This window comes from Ptychodera flava, chromosome 6 (assembly GCF_041260155.1).
Source record: "Ptychodera flava strain L36383 chromosome 6, AS_Pfla_20210202, whole genome shotgun sequence".
Lineage (NCBI taxonomy): Eukaryota > Metazoa > Hemichordata > Enteropneusta > Ptychoderidae > Ptychodera > Ptychodera flava.
In genome coordinates, this window is record NC_091933.1 from 27,136,744 (window position 1) to 27,156,685 (window position 19,942).

The 19,942-nt window shown below is 36.7% G+C and overlaps 1 protein-coding gene across 1 annotated transcript in view; it reads left to right on the top strand.

The window, feature by feature from the left end:
- The window catches only part of LOC139135357 (uncharacterized), a 51,056-nt gene that overhangs the window by 26,878 nt on the left and 4,236 nt on the right, over window positions 1-19,942 (top strand). Inside the window, exons 11-29 of the mRNA XM_070702707.1 lie at window positions 899-961; window positions 1,704-1,859; window positions 3,307-3,492; window positions 3,747-3,866; window positions 5,352-5,446; window positions 6,551-6,736; window positions 7,600-7,668; window positions 10,124-10,247; window positions 10,727-10,894; window positions 11,492-11,585; window positions 11,839-11,986; window positions 12,430-12,479; window positions 13,532-13,646; window positions 13,884-13,981; window positions 14,487-14,589; window positions 15,960-16,087; window positions 16,620-16,715; window positions 17,791-18,089; window positions 19,553-19,682. Of these exons, the coding sequence (XP_070558808.1) occupies window positions 899-961; window positions 1,704-1,859; window positions 3,307-3,492; window positions 3,747-3,866; window positions 5,352-5,446; window positions 6,551-6,736; window positions 7,600-7,668; window positions 10,124-10,247; window positions 10,727-10,894; window positions 11,492-11,585; window positions 11,839-11,986; window positions 12,430-12,479; window positions 13,532-13,646; window positions 13,884-13,981; window positions 14,487-14,589; window positions 15,960-16,087; window positions 16,620-16,715; window positions 17,791-17,866 (2,075 nt within the window). The 3' untranslated portion in view covers window positions 17,867-18,089; window positions 19,553-19,682. The remainder of the gene's footprint in view (window positions 1-898; window positions 962-1,703; window positions 1,860-3,306; window positions 3,493-3,746; window positions 3,867-5,351; window positions 5,447-6,550; window positions 6,737-7,599; window positions 7,669-10,123; window positions 10,248-10,726; window positions 10,895-11,491; window positions 11,586-11,838; window positions 11,987-12,429; window positions 12,480-13,531; window positions 13,647-13,883; window positions 13,982-14,486; window positions 14,590-15,959; window positions 16,088-16,619; window positions 16,716-17,790; window positions 18,090-19,552; window positions 19,683-19,942) is intronic.

Genomic DNA, 19,942 nt, shown 5'->3' on the forward strand with positions numbered 1-19,942 from the left:
AGCCGGTTAGTCCAAACATATCCTGTAAGTGTGGCTCTCTATGATCACCTCTCTATGCCCATGAGACACCAAAGAAGGTCACACAAAAAAACGAAGTTGGGACTAAAATTGCAAGTGATCAGTGTAAATTGAAAAACGATCCCATCATGAGATACAATCTATATGCGAAACATTACACATTTTGAATTAATATTACAGTGACATTGTCTCATGACTCTCACTGCAATTATTTCTTCGCATAATCATCATTTGTGACAAGTTTCATCATATTAGGGGAAGATGATCTTGATACAATCACTAATTGCAAATTTCACAACAAATGCAAATTAGAAATTAAATGTCATAAGTCTGCTAAATGGCTTTCATAGCGTTGATGTATTTCGTTGAGCATCAGTTAAAGCGGGTGTCATTAAAGTCAGTGCAGTTGTTGCTGATTATATCCATTTTTATAATTTAATTATGCCAATTTGCAATAATTATGATAGCACTCATGTACCACAGTCTTATCAATTCCGGTCATGGCCATAGTATTACAGTTCATCGTCTCTAATAGGGAAATACCTTTTGACAATACCTTTTGGTCTACTACTTCTTTCGGGGGGGGGAGGGGGTTCATTTTGAAGCTCGTTGTGTGAATAAAAATCGAAAATTTTACCCACATTTGTTCAGCAGTACCAACATTTTACTTATTGATTTCAAAAGGGAATAGTTTAATTTTTTCTTACGGAAAGTTTGAGCCGCAGTCTCAGTCATTAAATTTCGAAGTGCATGCTACCTCATTATTTGTAGTCGTCACACACTAGATCTTTGAAGTGTTCAATAGTTGAACTTATCCGCTGAAATGTGACTTTTATGAGTACTGTATGAGATAAATATTCTGCTGTGATTTGTGAAATAGAATCTACAGGCTTTGAGGCAACAACTGTCAATGCCACAAGAAGTACGACAGATGATGTGAAAGGTAAAGTAACCAGATATTTCACGTTTGCTTCATGTTAAACGTCGCTTATTGCCGTAAACAAGGTCTGCTAACATATATCAGACATTGAATTTTTGTGTGTTTCGGACCGGGACATTATTAAATGCATACCATTCGTGTGTTTCATGATAGAAAATATGGAACCCTTGCCTATCGTTTGCCAAAGAGCAGGAACACTCTTGAAACAGCTGATCTTTTCCAGGACTGCGCAGTACCGACATGTTGAACAAGTTGTACTGATTACATACAAATAGAGTTTCAAATACATGATCGCAACGCTGTCATTGTGTCAATAAATCGATTGTGCACACTTCACAAAAAACTATATTATCTTCCCCATTTCCAATGGGAGGTAGAGTTCGTTCAAGTCTGCGGCTTTGTAGAATAAAGTCATTTTAGCAAGTTATTATGCATTAGTGTTGCTTTATGCGAAACGACTTGACGCGGATGATTGCAACACCACGCATCGTACGCTGTCTTTACTAAGTGGTAAAAAGGCGTACCATGGTGTATTACTCCTATATGTAATACTAATCCAATATGTAGTACCAATCCAATATATAATTTACACATAGGTGGGATGATCGCGATAACTCTACTACATTGCGGTAACGCTACTAAATTGCATTCAAAAAAGCTTTTTTCACAGACTTGTACAAATCTAATGGTAATGCATAAAATGACTGTCATTATCCATTAAAACAACGTAAATGTCTTGTTTCAGAAAGCTGCACAGTCGCTTCTTCAGGCCACGTGCGAATACTATATGAAAATGGCGCCACACTAAACTTTGGGTGTGCTCAAGGTTATCACATGATCGGGCGAAGTACAAGTAGTTGCGTTGACGGAGAATGGAACTCTCCCATACCACTTTGCGAAGGTAAGCTGTTCTTGAAGAAGGAAATGAAGCATGTCTTCTAGATAATCCGTTAGCCCTTGTAGGGCCATGTGATAGTCAAAGTTGTCGTACATTTATGAAAAAAAATCATGTGTACCAACCTCGCTGGTAAAGTTATATTCGTATTATGACAATGCCCTCGTGACCTATATTTTGAATTGTCTTAAAAGTGACATATAAGCCCATTAGGCTGGGAGGTGTTAACCTTATGCTGAATTGTATTCTTTTTGAACCACTGATATCTCATGTCACTATAATAAACTTAACTAACTAACTAACTATGACTACCATCAATTTACACATCTCAGCAAGCTAGGTTTAATCTATTTGGGACTTTCACGTGACATTAAACGACGCGCCAGAATGATGCAAGCTTCCATTGGAACCGAGTATGAAGATAGAAACGATTCCGCCTCTATTGACTGAGCCGGTATTCCAGTAAAACAGTACCTTGTGTCATAAAAGTTAAGCGTCTTTGACAAGCGGACACTATACTTTCACTCGGTGATATATATATATATATATATATATATATATATATATATATATATATACACACACTATGCGTTCACTATCACATGACATTTTTAGTTGGATAGTTCAAAACTATTTTATGTCAATTAAGACGAGGTTTTCTGGATAAAATTTGACTGAAAGGAAAAGTGTCTGATATTGATTTTTGTTTGAGGCTGACGATCAGTCGATGATCATAAAAAAACTGTCAGTACGCGGCAGGAATTTAACGATCTCAAATTTTGTTAAGTTGGAGCTAGGATCGTCGCCCTCCAAACGTCTGCAGGCTATTTTGTGTTTTCAGTGTTTGACATTTACTTGATGCTACAAATATTGCTTCATTACCGATTTTCTATTTTGTCACCAATTTAAAACACTCTTCTATAAACTTTGTGTCAAAACGGCAAACAGACTGCAGTGTTCTTCGTATACGATCAGTGTTCATTCACTGGAGTTAGGTACCGGGACAGCATGTAAGTGTAGTAACGTATAGGATATAACTGGAATATGCTACTGATATTTTCCTCAGCAATTAAACAATTACGAAACTATTACAGAAATCAATGCAAACTTCGTGTGCGGCACTTGTGTTGGTTCATTTGGATCAGACAACCTAAAGCCCACCCCAGATACCAGATGCCGTCAATGATAATCTTTTGAGCGACTTGTGAAAGTTTGGTAAAATCTATAAAAAAAACTGCATTCGCACGAATTAACACGGGCTATTTAGTTTTGAGCGCGTAGCGCGAGCTATTTCATCTATAGCTGCACTTGAGACGTACTGCAATGATCGTTATACATGGCGACTCAGAGAATCGCAGAGAGATACTTTTGATTCACAACACACTCTGCAAAGATCGAGAAAGGACGCCATTTTGCTTGTTCTTCTCACTAAGTTATCAAACTCATGTTACAGATATAGATGAATGCATAGAGTTTGAAAAGGCATGCGATTCACTTATCGAGCATAGGACCTGCAATAACGTGATGGGCAACTACGAGTGTGTATGTATGGAAGGCTATTATGCTGCAGAAGACGACGACAATCAAGAGTGTCGACCAAAACCAGTCGTACAGCCAGCGAACTGTGACATAACTGTAGGTAAGGAAAAATCTTATCTGTTGAACTGCTTCACAGTAATCCGCACAAGTCTGACCAGCTGTAAGGATATTGCACATAAACAACGGCATGAATGCGAACTCAGAACAACTGCTAACCAGGTACAACTGAGTCTTTCTTCCTGTGAAAAGACAATACATTGCCGGATAGAAACCTACTATCGATGGATATTGAGGAATAGGCGAGGGAGGGGAAAGGATTAATCTTATTAATCCTAATATTGCTTAATATTTCAGGAAATAAGGGAAGGCGATGCGCACAAGAAGAAATTTTGATTGGAAACAGTACTATCATATGGCCCGAAACGGTAGCCGACTGTTTGACTGAATGGATGCCATGTCCACCCGGCTCAATAGGTATTTGTAGCAGTTAGGTTTATTCCCCTTTGTGGTTTTGTCACGGTCTGTCGGTCCATCTACATTCGAAGTCTTTTTTGAAAATCTGGTCATTTGGTATTTAGTACAGAGATTGTATGCCGACCTAAGTCAGATATGTTTACATTATGATGAAATGTATAACTTTCTTGTGGAAGGGTTTGCAATTTTTTGTCGAAAAGAATCTCTCTCTAATTCTATCTTTCACAGATTTAGTGTGTACGATTCAAGTGATCTCCGTATTCGGACTTGCTCAAACGTCTATGAAACTAATCATATGTGTACATTATTGGTGCAAGTGCTTTCACTTTCAGTGATAAACATCTGTTCTTCGGCCATTTATTGGACAGTTTTTCGATTTGGTTTCCAGGTTCCTTATTTTGGACAACGTATTTGTTTAAATGCTGATAACATATTCAAAAATTGACGTCGCATTTGCTTGTATAATAAGCTCGTAACCTGTGTGACCCTACTTTCCACAAAAATCATGCAGAAATGTTGATTTTTAATAAACAATCATCTAATTTTAGTTTTTGTAAAGCTACTATTATTGTATCTAGCTGTTTGTTTTCCTAAAGTCATACAGCACAGATGGCCTTTTTGCAATTTTGTTGAAATATCGCGCAGTTTGCACATGAAATTCCCGAGGAAAATTCTGCTGGCTTTCAGGTTTTTGAAAGTGCTCAGCCGACAGCTTTGTTATTGTGTTCTTTGGGTTATATGACATTAATTTTTTTATGTCAAGCGTTTTTCGGAACATTGAGTAATGGAAGAGTTGTACACCAACTTTACAATAGAACACTGTTGCTCGTCCACTCTCATTTTCAAATTTTACATTTCACATTCCTACTGACTTTAGTGTCGATTAGATTTGTTCAAGGCTCGCAAACGCTTGAATGTGAAACGCAAACACTGAAGTGGTGTTTTCGTTGTAAAGTCTATCCACTATAGACCTAGTAGATGTAACATAGCCTGACCCCGTGGACAATTGCTAATTCGAAAATTTAAACCATGTCTCCCGTCTTTATAGCCTTCTGTTCTCCCAACATTGATGACATTATATTTGAAGATGGTTGAACTCGTTTGAGTAAAACTGATAGAAAGGTTTCGTCGTCTGTTTCATTGATATTTTGTGATCCTGTTCAAAATATAGTAGCCAGGGCCAAGAATATTTCTAAGGTCAAATTGGCTTATCAATTATTCGATTGATATATTGACCATTTCGATCCTGAGATACACAACAAAAAGTTGAGTCATAAGAAATGCCTCTTATTCCACACCTGATAAAGCACGTGTAAGCTGAAATATTTTTAAAAGATATTCTCAGACGTTTTTGTTTCGATTTTTTTTGAGAAGGCAAGCGGTAAATATACTTTGGTTATTCTAATGTTCTTTATCTAACATACGACTATTAAGCTTACTGATGGTGTAATATGATGTGCTAATCTTGGGTCATTTCACACCTAGGAAATATGCGTCGATTTTGTCGTCCCAATGGTTCGTGGAATGAACCCGACACAATAGACTGCAAGTCACATGCATTCCTAGACTTAATGGAGAATGTGAGTAAATAAGCGTTCGATGATCGGCATCCTCTGATACAAGCATTTGTCCGGTTGCCGTACAAGCATTATTCCGGTTGCCGAGACCACAATGACTTTCAAGTGACGCTAAACAAAATCACTCTCAATGTCTATAGAATTTTAAAATCTTAGAAGATAATAGCGATCAGCTCTTCACAATGTGGCAACCCATTGTCTTGTATTTATGGCAAAAGTCCACAAGACTTACCATAGACCCTAAAAACGTTTTTAGGGTCTATGGACTTACACACAATGACCAGGGGTGTAAATTCTCACCAACAAAGGTGAAATGTACGAATTTATACCATTTCATTTATTTTGGTTGATTTTTGATTCATTCATTGAACACACAAGCGCACTTACACAAGAGATAGATAGATAGATAGATAGATAGATAGATAGATAGATAGATAGATAGATAGATAGATAGATAGATAGATAGATAGAAAATAGATAGATTGAATGCCGTTACAAAGTCGGATTCTCTGGAACGAGTAAGCCGCAGAATAATGAAAAAATCGGGTTGAAAATTCGTATTTGACTAACGTTTGGCTTCATGCTACTTAAAGTAGTATGCACCTAGAAAGTGAAAGACTTTAACTTTTGCTCAAACTTTCCTTAAGGAACATTTCAAATCACTCTCTTTCAAGAATAAAAATCAGGGATCAACTTACAAAGATTGATACTAGAGAAACAAATTACCCAAAATTTACCAATATTTGAAATTCAAAATGGCCACAATGGCCACTGTGAGTGCCATGTCAATTATCTGCTGGACAGTGTTAAATCTGGAGAAATATAAAAATTTGAATCTTAAGAAGGTGGATTTTTTACACGAGGAGCTTTAAATGAATCCAAACAATGGTAGATCAGAAAACAATTGTATTAAGTTTAAGAGTCCGAATATCTGTCGCAGGGGCGCATTCCACCTTAAGGCAAGTCGGCTCAACATTCACAGTGACATGCATGTAGTCTATTTGCAAGCAACATCAACGAATGGCAAAGTCGTCACTTCGGTGTACTCAAATGGCTACTACGCGTTTGCCTGTCTTTTTAATGGTGGTATTGTCTATTGCGTTACAGGTGAAAAACATCACACAGGTTGATGATGCAATCAATATAATGGAAACCGTTAACAATTTGACTAGTCCCGATAGTTTGTCGTTTCCGGCAGACCTGCTCCTAGCGACCGGTGTTCTCTCGGAAACACTTAATAAACGCCCGTTGGACATGCCAGCTCCATTCGAACATCATGTCAGCTTTGTAGAGGTAAAAAGTGCAAATTTGTTTCGACAGCAAGAACTTACTGTCATGTCAAATCCTGAAAAACTTAATGTACTTTACACTCTTACAGACATTTGATACAACTGCGTTGTGGACACTTTTCTGTGTCTTTCCCCTGTCGTTCTGGTCTTGATCTCTAGAAAATACATATCATGCTTATGAGCCTGTCGAGTTTAAATATTTCATCGGTACAGAAAGTATAATTGAGAAGAGGAAACATATTTTTTGTATAAATATCATATGACCCTTAGATGATATTACTTATATTAAAGCCCCAGTGCTGCTAACTTTCGATGGTTTTTTCATTATTTTTAGTTTATAAATCAATTGCAACTTCTTATTCTACTCCCCAAAGAATGTTGAAACACCCACTATTAGGCTTGTCAACTTAGCGTCTATATGTGTAAAATGCATGAATATTGTTTACATTTGAATTCTAGTCCGGACCAGAAGTCAGTTTTAAACAATAACAATGCACTGTACAACCATAGGGGCTGAGTTGACAAGCTGGATACTGTGTATCTCAACATTCTTTGGGGAGAAGAACAAGGAATTATGGTTCACATACAAAATAAAAGTGGTTAAATTATCATCAAAAGTTAGCAGCACTGGGGCTTTAATAAGACGTTTATTCATTACCGTCCAGACTGGTACCTAAGTCGTATTCCCCAAACTACAAACTCAACAAATTGGCGGAGAAACCGGGTATCAATTCTCGTACCTCGCACTTAAGGAATATTTTTATCGGAATCTAAGCTTAAAAACTCGAGACATAATGATTTAATTCTAAAGTATTCTTTTGACATTTTCTTGTAATTGGATAAATCACTTTGATTTAATTTTAACAGACTACCATGGAAAGTATTAGCCAACTGCTCGACGAAGAGTTCGGGGATATTTGGCACAGCGTAAGCGAGGTAGGTGGTAGGATCATGAAGCCTTGTCTATTTGGGGCAATTGCTGTAATCTAACAGACGTGTTTCGGACATCTTCAGTGTAGCTCAGGAGATCACATAACAACCGTACTTCATTTTTGGCTCAGGTGTTGACACACGTGAGCTAATGTCGTCGCGATGTCAGTCTGTCTGTTTGTGTGTGTGCGTGTGTTTGTTTGTCTGCCTGCCTGTCTGTTTACACGATAACTCAAAAACGCCTGAACAGATTCAATCAGATTTTGCAGACAGGTACTGTATGCTAATTGCAAGAACTGATTAGATTTTGGTCATTGCATATTAATGAAGTTATGAACTATTATTTTTTTATATTATGGGTAACTATGGAGACAGTAATGACAGTGTCGACATATATCAAGAAATACCGCACAAAATTTCATGAAACTTTTCACAGATGACAATCTTAGAACATTTTGATGATACTGTGAGTGTCATGTCAATTATCTGCTCATTTGCATATTTAATGAACTTTGTAATTAGCGATATAACTCTGAAATTCTGGCACCAAATTTGGTGAAACCTGCTACAAATATTGATCTGATAAATATCTAATTGTCACGTGAAGTACTGAGCAGTCAAGTTAATAAATAGCTCATTTGCATATTTAACGAAGATTTTTAATTAGTCATATAACTCCGAAATAACTGCGCCAAATTGGATGAAATCAGCTGCAGGTACTGAACAGACAGATATCTGACTGTGTTGTGAAACATTTAGTAGTGTTAAATCAATTATGGGTTCATTTGCATATTTGATGAACTTTGTAATAAGTCATATAACGCTGAAATTATGCTACAGATATTGATCTGATAAATATCTAATTATTGCGTGAAGTACTGAGCAGTCAAGTTAATAAATAGCTCATTTGCATATTTAACGAAGATTTGTAATTAGTCATGTAACTCCGAAATAACTGCGCCAAATTGGATGAAATCTGCTACAGGTACTGAACAGACAGATATTTGACTATGTTGTGAAGCATTTAGTTGTGTGAAGTCAATTATCGGTTCATTTTCATATTTTATGAACTTTGTAATAAGTCATGTAACGCTGAAATTATGCTACAGATATTGATCTGATAAATATCTAATTATTGCTTAAAGCACCAGGCAGTGTCAGGTTAATGAAGGGTTCATTTGCATTTTAATGGACTTTTGTATTTAGTGATGTTACTTCAAAATGACAGCATTAAATTTCATGAAACGTGCTATAGATGTTGATCTGCTAGATATCTAATTGTCTCATGAAGAATTGAGCAGTGTCAAGTTAATAAACAGCTCATTTGCATATTAAATGAAGTTTTGTCATTAGTGATTCCCCTCCGAGAGTACTGTTCGAAAGATGATGAAACCTGCTACATATAATGATCTGACAGATATCTGATTGTTCTGTTAGGCGTACTACTATGTAATGAACCTGTTGTAAACCACGTGAGCACATTTAGTTTGCATCTGGCTACTTTTGTTATCTTGATAATTTAATTTAGGTCAAGTGATTTTCTAAATGGTGATATCTTTGACTGATCTGCTGAAAGGAGGGTAAAAGCGACATCAACCGAGTAAACTCTAAAGTTAATCGCGTTGCTTTTCACTTGTAGTGCAGAGAGAAATTTTAATACATGTACTAGAGAAATTACCGACAAACAATAATAATAATAACAAAAAGAACCCTTCAACTACTACTATCGCTGCTATCAATAACAAGAATAACATAAACAACTATGATGATGATGATAATTAAGATTCTTTAATAAAATAATAATAATGGTAACCATCATCTCAGTCGTCACCATCATTATTTCATCAGTACCTTTTCAATTGTCGGGCAATTATAATTGAATAGATTTCTAGTACCTTCATCGACGTTAAAGCATCAACATGACCATTTATTACGTATTATAACGTACTAGATGTGCTCGCAACAAATTAATCTTTTAACGTTCCTGCTTTTACATTGCGTCGTAATTCTTTTCAGACCAGCGTCAGCAGTTCAGCAGTATCAATATTTTGAAACTCTCTTTTTTATCAAGAACTCAGACATATTTTAACTCTATCATGCAAAATTTTGACATTTTAATAACTACACTAATTTCCGACATGCATTATGAAAGATACCTTACTGAATAATTGTTTTATTTTGCCCTTATGTTTCTCTGTCAGTGTGTCATGGCTCTGTTGATTTTTTTATCTTATGTGAAATGTCCTGTTTGTCTTTTGATTTTTGTTAGTTTATTTGTACTTTGTATTATACTTTGTTTCAAACGAACCTGTCATTGGGGCAACCTGTCGGTTCGTGAGTAAATAGATAAATAACAATTAGTTGGTTAACATAATTCCTCAAAAGGTTCATTTATGACAATTTTAAATATTGAATTTCAAGTTATCAATTTTGAGATTTACTATGACTTTCTATTTGCCAGAACACCAACGAGTATGACGGTGCAGCTGATGTCGTGCTGCAAGTTAACAGTTTTGGATCCCAAATCGGGCAGTTTCTCCGCCAGTCATCAAACGAAACGCTTGAAGTCAAGACAAAGAATGTGGGTGAGTTAGGCGCTCTAGCTGATACTTCTGCAGTGCACGTGCACACTCTTTTTCATCGATAGCCTCGGACAATGGGTGATGTATTTTAAATTCACGTTGATGTTATTTATTCTTTGACGGAGACTTGACTTTGACGAGAAATGCATATGGTTTTACTGATGTGCTGTATTTCCTGCGATGTCTTGCTACTGAGTAAACAGAATTTGTGTCGACACAGAAAAATATGAGATCAAGAAACTTCGTTTAAAAAGTAAAGGACACCATTGATATTACTGGTAGTATCTTAAAGAAAGACTGTTTGTAATCTTCTTCCCTTGTTTCAGACGTTGACTTATGCCTCTTGTAGATTCGCGTTTGTTGGAATGATGTTTAAAATTTTGAAGAACAGTGAATACCTCATGCATGCCGAGGCAATCCGTGATAACCCGCTGGGTAGAACAAGTCTCCATTTGTGAAATATATCTTTTTTAAATAAACAGAGTTGAAAGCAGAGGTGTTTCATGCTTCAGACCTGTCGGATTACGTATTTCCACCATATGCTTCCCTGAACATAACAGAAAGCAATGCAAACATAACACTTCAGGATCATGCGAGTAAACAAGAGAACTTCATATTTATTCCAGCGCATGCCATTAGGAAACTAATTGGTGAGTTTCCATACTGTCATGCCACACGTTGTCCTCATTTATTGAAATACGAGCAGTGTTTGAAATTGATCGGCACAATACTCCATAGGGGAAAATCGAAGTGGACAAACATTAGTTTAAACACTTCACGTGAAAATGAACTTTTTTGATTCTGCGTGTCTATTGCAAGTGCCTCTCCGGTGCAGATTTCCCAAGCGATGATTTGCCATGGTAATTTTAAACACAAACTTTAAAGGTATACTGCCACCTGTTCCAATTTTGCCACAGTTACCATGGAAAGAGAAAATCTAACCAATCACAGATTTTAAGCGGGTGGCCGCTTTTTAAAAACAGGGCCCTCACATGGGCATTTTGAATACCAAGGAACGCCCCTTTGACCATATATGGGCATATTTAGATTACAGGTGACTGTATACCTTTAAGATAAAACATAGAACCAATTCTGTGACACATGAGGTGATGTCTTTTCGGGAGCGTTTGCAGAATGCACTTCTTTGGACCAAACGCGTATATGTATTTATTGCTCTTTAGACAGATCCTAACTTTTATCTCAAAATATGTGTTACCTATTTGACTAGGTTATTCATAATGTTTTAGGGACAAATACAACGGAAGAGCGTATCAGTATCGTCGGTACTTTATGTCCAAATCTGGCCAAACTGGTGGACGGGACTTTCATCAGCAGAAAGAAGTGAGCTTGTTAACTTCAATACTTTTGTAGATTTGTTTCCTCTCCTCTCCCTTTAAAGAACACTAGTAAGGAGATCGAAAAAAATCATACGCACACGGGTTTATAGCTTTTCCGGAACAAAGTGCCTCCTATACCCTCATGATTTAATTTAATATCGAGTCAAAAATTTGTTAAGATTTTATGTTAACAAATTTCTAAACTTGCATATCCATTAGGCCCTATTTCACATTAACACCACTTCACATTGAATCAGGAACAAACAGCGCCAATGGGTTAAATCAGTAACAGCAGTGGACTACTCCGATAAAGTGAACACCATCGGTATATCGGCTACAATTCAGCCTGTTTTATCAGAAGATATGGAATCACCTGACGTATATCTGAGGTTTACACATTTGAAGGTAGTGACGAACGTTCTTGATATTTCATTGTTAAGAGCTATCGTATATATTTATATATATATATTTTTATAGCTATCGTATATATATATATATATATATATATATATTATATATATATATATATATATATATATATATATATATATATATATATATATATATATATATATATATAGTTGCTCGATCGTATTGGAATCCACATCCCACGGTACCTATTCACCTATTGCCGAGAAGTCAGTTCGATTAAACCTGCTCGGCTACATAAATCCCTACTTCTGAACAAATGTTCAATTCAGAATGCTACCCCTCCATATAGATGGATGACCGTGTTTTAGAAATGAAATCAATACGACTTTGAATAAGTCCCATGAATTCTATTTAGGACAGAGCGAATTGTCTACCAATTAAAATTTCAACGTTTATTCTATATTTTCATCCTGCAGAATGCGGACAATCCACGCTGTGCTTACATGGACTTATCAGCTCCATACGGGTGGGTGAATTTTAGTGATATCACATACTACTGTCAGTTGTATGAAGTCAGTCAAGATAAATACCTAAAAATAATATAGACAACATTGTCAATCTATACCCAAGTAATAGTTACTTATTAAAAGATGTCAGTGTTTCATAGTTTCGTGTCAGAGTATTATTTGTTTTGTTTGTTGTCACATATTAAATACATTTAATGGCAAATAACAAAGATCCGTCGATTTCTATGATGGCATATATGCAGTATCAGATGAGAAAGCACTGTAATAGTTTATGGAGAATTCAGACGATTAACAACAGAACAAAAGTAAAGATATGCGGTATACAATTGTTCTAATCACAGAGCACAGTACAATAACTGTTGTACACATTACCTTTATAAAGATTGTTTCAACTGACTAGCATGCTTTAAGAAGCCGCACTTTTCAATCCCAGGTTCTCGCATTAGTGGAGTTCTCCTCCCAGTCAAGCGCTTGGCCAGTACGATGTTTGATTTCTATAACATTGATTACACAAGCTGATCTCAACTTTTTGTCACATTTTGCTAATCCTGCAAACAGAGTTTATGCAAGCTTTTGATTGACGGTCGGTTCAAATCGCCAGCGGTCATTGATTCCCCACCACAAATGCTTGAATTTCCTAAAAAATTGTATTCCAGTCGCGTTAGACTTTGAATATAACCACAGAGTTCGATCGGCAGCAACTTCGCGCCGACCGCTTGGCATGTCTGTCTGTGTTTTTGCGGCCGAGGAAAACTAAAAAGTTGCATTTTCTGGAGCATGTGCCTGCGTGTTGCCTGTTTGGTGTCCACTTACACAATGAACGCCGCCATAACTTGGCGTCCTTTTAAAGGGAGGCTCCGCCTTTAAGAATCTTCAAATCTTATAAATATATAATCAATAACATTTTTCACTGACAAAGCGCAGGAAACTGCCTAACAACGCGTGGCATTGTGAAGTATATATGCGTAAGAGTACTGTACGTTCTTACATTTAACACTACTTGTGTGTAGTACAAACGCTAAGATCGGTCGATTAAATCTTGTTGTTAAAGACTATGGAATAAAGAAGGGTGCGAAATCATAGGTCCAGACTATTCTCAAGGATACACAGAATGTGTGTGCAGTAAAGTGAAGAGTTTTGCGGTTATCATGGATATTATCCCACAGGTGATGAGATTTCTTTATTTTCTCAGATATCATTATGAACAAAATTAATGGTAATTTTATGTGTTGGCCATTTAAAGAGAGTTCGAACATTTTCAGCCTTGCCATTGTACATGTAACAACTGGCCTATGGAGGACAAGCAATCAAATCTATTATATTCGAAGTTTGTTTCGTAGGGGGGTCCGACGACATACCTTCGTTATAATTATAGTGTTTCGAATGCCTGCCCTTTCTTGCAGGACTTTTTGACAAGTGTAGTCACATCGTTTGTGAAGATTGCCGCAGTTGGGGCCTGCTGTCTAATCCTGCTGACGCTGTTCTTCTCGATAATAGCCAGGTGTGTCAGAGTTAAAATTCGCATAATCAGGAATCAGAAGTCACTGGGAGTGCCAATGTTTATTCGCTTTTACTGTTTTGTGTAGAGTTCCTCCCCCCTCGTAAAGGGAGTCCATTTTAGCCTTACATGCTGCAAGTTTTAGAATCAGAAGTGTACATTGATGAGGTTAGGGAAAAAGCAAATGCTCGCCCATTTGGCATTATGTTGTGAAGACTGTGAAGCTGTATTAAAGAGACCGAACGTTAAAGCGTGAAGCAAGACCGAAAAGCACGGAGTACTGTAGAATTCTGAACAAAAATATCATACATATTTAGTTTTGACAAATTTGTAAATGGAACTTCTCTCCATTTCTAGAGAACCGAAAACACCATTTGCTCAACCATGACATGTTTTTTTTTATCCCAAGTACTGGCGCTCTTTTTCCTCGCTGCAGACAATTAGGAACATCGACTCCATCGAACCATCTTGACCTGCCTTCATTTTTACCTTATCTTTCTGTTACCAGAATTCCATCCGATACTTACTTTGCCCTGAACAACCTGCTAGTGACCTTCCTGTGTCTTTTGAGTTCTATCCCGGTTGCAATGAGGATAACAGAGAACGACAAGGTAAAATATATATTGTCTCATCGCCATGCTAATCATGCGCCAGGAGTGTGATTAGATGTCGAGTGCGCACTTTGCACGCTAAACCGCGGTTGTTTTCTGATAAAAAGGTTAGTTATTGAAAGATTTGACTTGTATAAAATTGAAAACAAAACTGAAACAAAACAATGCATAAATTATAATTACATCGTAAATCGTAATTTAAGCATGGTGATAGGTAGAAATATACTTTCAAATACTTTGGGAATGTTGACCATTGTGTATATCTTCGGCAAAGCTATTTTATTAGTTCGAACAGGCAGTTTTTCAATATTCAAATGTTTACCAAGATGATACTGCCAGCCTCTGAACGTAGTGGTGAGAAATCCATTTGTGAAGGAAAGACTTCCCAAATTTGCAACGTGCAAATTAGCAAACTTTTGAAATGCTATATTTGTGATATTTTATTCGAAAAAAAAAAGATTTTTATGGTTACAATTATAGCGAGAAATGAAGGTAACTGGACTGATTACAAGATAGACTTCAAACTATTACTCGACCCCACGTGTGACCTAGTGACACAGGTTGAGCTGATGACTAGTCAATGGTTCTGCAGAATAAACACCGAAAATATGCAATAAACAAGGGACTGTACATACGGAAAGATTTTTCCTTTCTGTGACCTATACTTTGCTAACAGAAGTTTTGTAAACTGCGTATTTATCATCGAGATCATCAATTGTTTCAAGTCGACTAGGTGTGTACCGCTTGACGGCACAGTGATCAAAAGAGACGCTCAAGTGGTCTTCACTTCTGCATTTGCAGATACACCTTTCGCTCAATATCGCTGCGTCGGGTAACTCACAATGGCCTTACAGGGACGAGAGAGATCAAGAGCTACGTCCATGGCACAGGGCAAACTTTACCTCACTGGGCTATCGTGTACTAAACATGTAATTAAAAAAAACACAGAAATTTATCGCTATAATTGTAACCATAAAAATCTGTTTTTTCGGATAAAGTTCTCGCAAACTATTGCTTATCGTCCAAATTACCTTATTGTGTGATTTGAACTTACAATTTCCTTTCACGCCTTTACTCATAAAATGGATTCTCGTGGCGTCAATCTATTCGATGTTGACAAATTCAGTCCGGAAAGCGCCACCTTTTCTGAAAATTACCTCTTTCGCACAATCAAATTCGCATAGTCAAACTGAGACGTTCCTTGATAGTACAAACTTATTTTGGTCATAGATAATCCCTTGAATCAGATATTTTCAGTTTCGTCTTTTTTCCTCGTCATCACCATGGTTAAGGAATAGGAGAACCCGGGGTCTGTTCTACCTAATGTTCAGACATGTTAACCACGACTTTTTATTTCATTTTATCCCCAGTCTTGGTGTAAGTCGACAGCTTTGGTGTTCCACTTATTTTCCTTGACCTGTTTTGTATGGATGGCTATATTGAGCGTCTCACAATTGGCACTCATAAGAAATGTAGTGTGGAAGACCAGAGTGAACAAGTAAGTAGAAACGTTCACCCACATATCATTCAGTTTAGCGACTTTGAAATGTCGGAGTGAAGTTCTGTCTATTAATGGATCGTCATCACACTATCTAAATAACAAAGCCAGATTTTTACTTTTATGTTTTGTTCAAATCCAGTGGAGGACTCACTGACCTAATTTCTTCACACTTAGCACAAATCCCGACACATTACCGATGCTACTGACGAGATCAAAGTAGCATTTTCCACTTCCGCAAGCATGTTTTTAAAAATGCACTCGTCTTTCCGTAGAAACGGGGAAGGGCATAAAATACCAAAATCATTGAGTGGAGGGCTTAGTCCTTTTGCTGTAACTAACTGAATTATAAGCAAATGGTCTCGAAGACAATACCATTGTCGTCGTCGTAGTAGTGACAAATCATCATCATTATCATCGCCTACCATCTTAATATCATCATCGTCGTCGCCATTGGTGCCGTCGCTTACCGTTCTCAATTCTGGAGTCATTTAATAATTTTTTTCCGCCATCTGTTCATCTCCTTCTCAAGGGTTCTCTACTTTTGTGTCGGTTGGTTCGCACCCCCCATTTTGATGGCCACCTTATCTTTTTTTCTTCAAAATGAGATTGACGATACAGATGAGAGGTAAGTCTGTGTTCATATAAACATTAAAAACATGCATAATATGTATGTATGTATGTATGTATGTATGTATGTATGTATGTATGTATGTATGTATGTATGTATGTATGTATGTATGTATGTATGTTTGTATGTATGTATGTATGTATGTATGTATGTATGTATGTAAAATAATCGCAATCATACCAATCCATAATCCAATAACACTAGGTCAAAATTTGTAAGACAATAGTTGTAAACATAGACACAAAACAGCACAGAACAGACAGTAAATAGACGGTACAAACAAAGTCAAATTCATGAAAGAAAGATATATGGACCTCTGGCCAAAAGACCAAGAAGTGATGTCAGGTGTTTCGAAAATAGTAAGCATATGTAAGCATATGTATGTATGTATGTATGTATGTATGTATGTATGTATGTATGTATGTATTATGTATGTATTATGTATGTATTATGTATGTATGTATGTACGTTTGTGTATGTATGTGTATTTGTGTATATGTATGTATGTGAGTACATATTTATGTATGGACAAGAGAAAAAACTTTGCCTGCAAAATGTCCAACCCTTCTATAAATATTGTAACATCACAGAGCTCAGTTGTATTCATTGATTCTTTTCAATTAAATATGAATTATCTGCCCATAATTCCGTAATGTTGTCATTTTCTAAAGTTTTTACGGAAGTATATGAGCAAAATGTTGACTTAGCTTGTTTTGTACGTTTGTTTTCGAAAATCGAATATTGTGAATCTCCAGAGCTTGGTCAGGAACTCACTTCTTTTCCTAGCACTCCTGGAAGTCATTTCCAAGAAAATGTTACAGAAGTTACAATGGGGGACGACAACTCGAATGCACTATGCGTCCCCTACTTCTTCAAGGGTTGCAAAGTATTAAAAAGCAAATCCTGATACATAAAATCAAAACTTGTGTTGTATTTTTCTGCGATTTATCTCAAAACGGAATATGGATACACCGATTTTCCCCCTTTATATTTCTTGTCTTTTACGTTTACACACCTTCATGGACTGGTAGCCGTAAATTCAATTGAGCAACTACATCCCATCTTTTTTCAGGTGCTGGATTACCTGGTTGCCATACACAACGAAAATAACTTTGACGTTGATTTCTGTCTCTCTGGTGGTAGGTTAAAGATTATATGCACAAACTTGTCAACTTGTCAAATGATTGACGGTTTGAAATTTGCAAATCAGAGTGGTCAACTGTTAAGCAATATGCATAATTAGACATTTATTCATTCCCATTCTCATCACTTTTAATAGGTGTGTTTAAGCTGTTTACGACAAGCTCATCATCTCTTTACGACAAAGGAATCATTGTTGGCGCTCTACGGCCATGAAAGTCAGAAAGTCTGGTAAGATTTTAACCCTTTGTAAATCAAGTAAGGGCGCTTTGTACACATCTGTAAAAAGACAGAAATAATGTACTTTCCTAATAAATACCGCCCTCGACTCATAGACACTTGGTATTCTCTGTTTTCAAATTGTATTTGGTGTGCGTAAATGTAAAGTGTGCCTCGAAGTTCCGCCTTCTACTTCCCAATGGACAACGTCCGGGAGGACTTATAGGTTTGGTCATGTCAGTGCGTCCGTCTGCTCACGCAAATTTCTTAGAGATGTCTGGAGCTATTTCATTCAAACTTAGTGCAAGGATTACTCTTATGACATACCGTGCAAGTCGATTTGTTTTCTGATACTATTATTATGGCCGCGTGACGGCCATTTTGTTTCCAAATTTATCAAGCAAGTTGGGGTCTATGTCATTGCAAGAGCTCTTTTATGGAGCAAGTGCACTAAATTTGATGAAAATTTGTAGAGATGTTGGTCAGAACAGAATACACAGAATGACATATATCAGTGGTACAGATGTTGATCTTCCAGTAGTGTATTAGGTGCAAAGATATGTAGCAGTATCATGTCACTTTTCTGCTGATTTACATATTTAATGAATTTTCATAGTTAATCTACTAAATCAAGGAATAGTTCATCAAATTTCATAAAACTTGGTACAGATGTTGAGCTCCAATTGGTTTAACAGTGAATAAAGACGTTAATCAGTGACATGTTAATAAATCTTTAATTTGCATAGTAATAACCTTTACTAATTCGGGTGAAATGTCCAGAAATACTGCTTCAAATTTGATGAAACTTGGTACAGATGTTGATCTAACAGTGTTGTAATATCATTCAATGACATTTAGCAATAACGCTTAAATAATCGCTTATTTGCATACGTAACGAATTTTTGTTTTTGCGGTGAATGTCCAGAAGCACTGCATCAATGTATGAATTGTGGTACAGAAGCGACAATCTGTCAGTGTTATGATAGTATGCATAATTGACCTATTAATGACCTTTTATAATTATGGTGGCAGGCCAGATTGGTTTTACGTTTTTACCTATGGAACTAATTCTCGGCTATTAAGTCCCATCTGTATCGCAGTATTTTTAATCACAGACCCAATTTATGAACATGACTGTATCCTCCCCGAGGACCTGTAATCAAAGTACCCATTAACAAGTGCGGACTTGTCATCAACGTTGAATAATATTTCTTGAATAATACAGAGGAAATGTCATTTACTTTGAATCAGAGATGTTCCCTTGACGGCAACAAGTGGTAAAACTCTGTACGTGTCTTGATTTACGTACTTTATTCAACTTACATACCAAATGGCTTTGAGATGCTAGCAAACTAGCACATCATCTGGACAAAGTGTCCATTGTATGAAATCACGAAACCTTGGCCAATTGTATGTGGTACATTATTTGCAGATGGAATTTTCACTTGAGTTTATTTGATTACCATAAAATTTAGGCATGGACTTCGGACAACTATCTTCACTTGCCTAAGCTTCATCGCTACATGGATCGTTGGATGTCTCGCAATGAGGGCTAATGCCAACTTTTTGTATGGCTATCTCTTCTCTTACTTGTTAGTTTTCACGGTAAGATCATGTGTTTTCTATGACCCAGAGAGTATCTCACATGTCAGATGAAAACTGTTTTACTCATGACAAGACGACTGAATTGTAATTTGACTTTCTTGCCAGGACAGTAAGAGCCCGTGGAATACTGCCATCACATTACACCATGTGACCCTATTTCTTTTTTTGCTGCGGGAGAACGATACTTTCTTTGCATGCCAAAAGTTACTGTACTGCCGGTACTGCCTTTGATCGACCTCGTGAGGTTTCTTACCCAAATA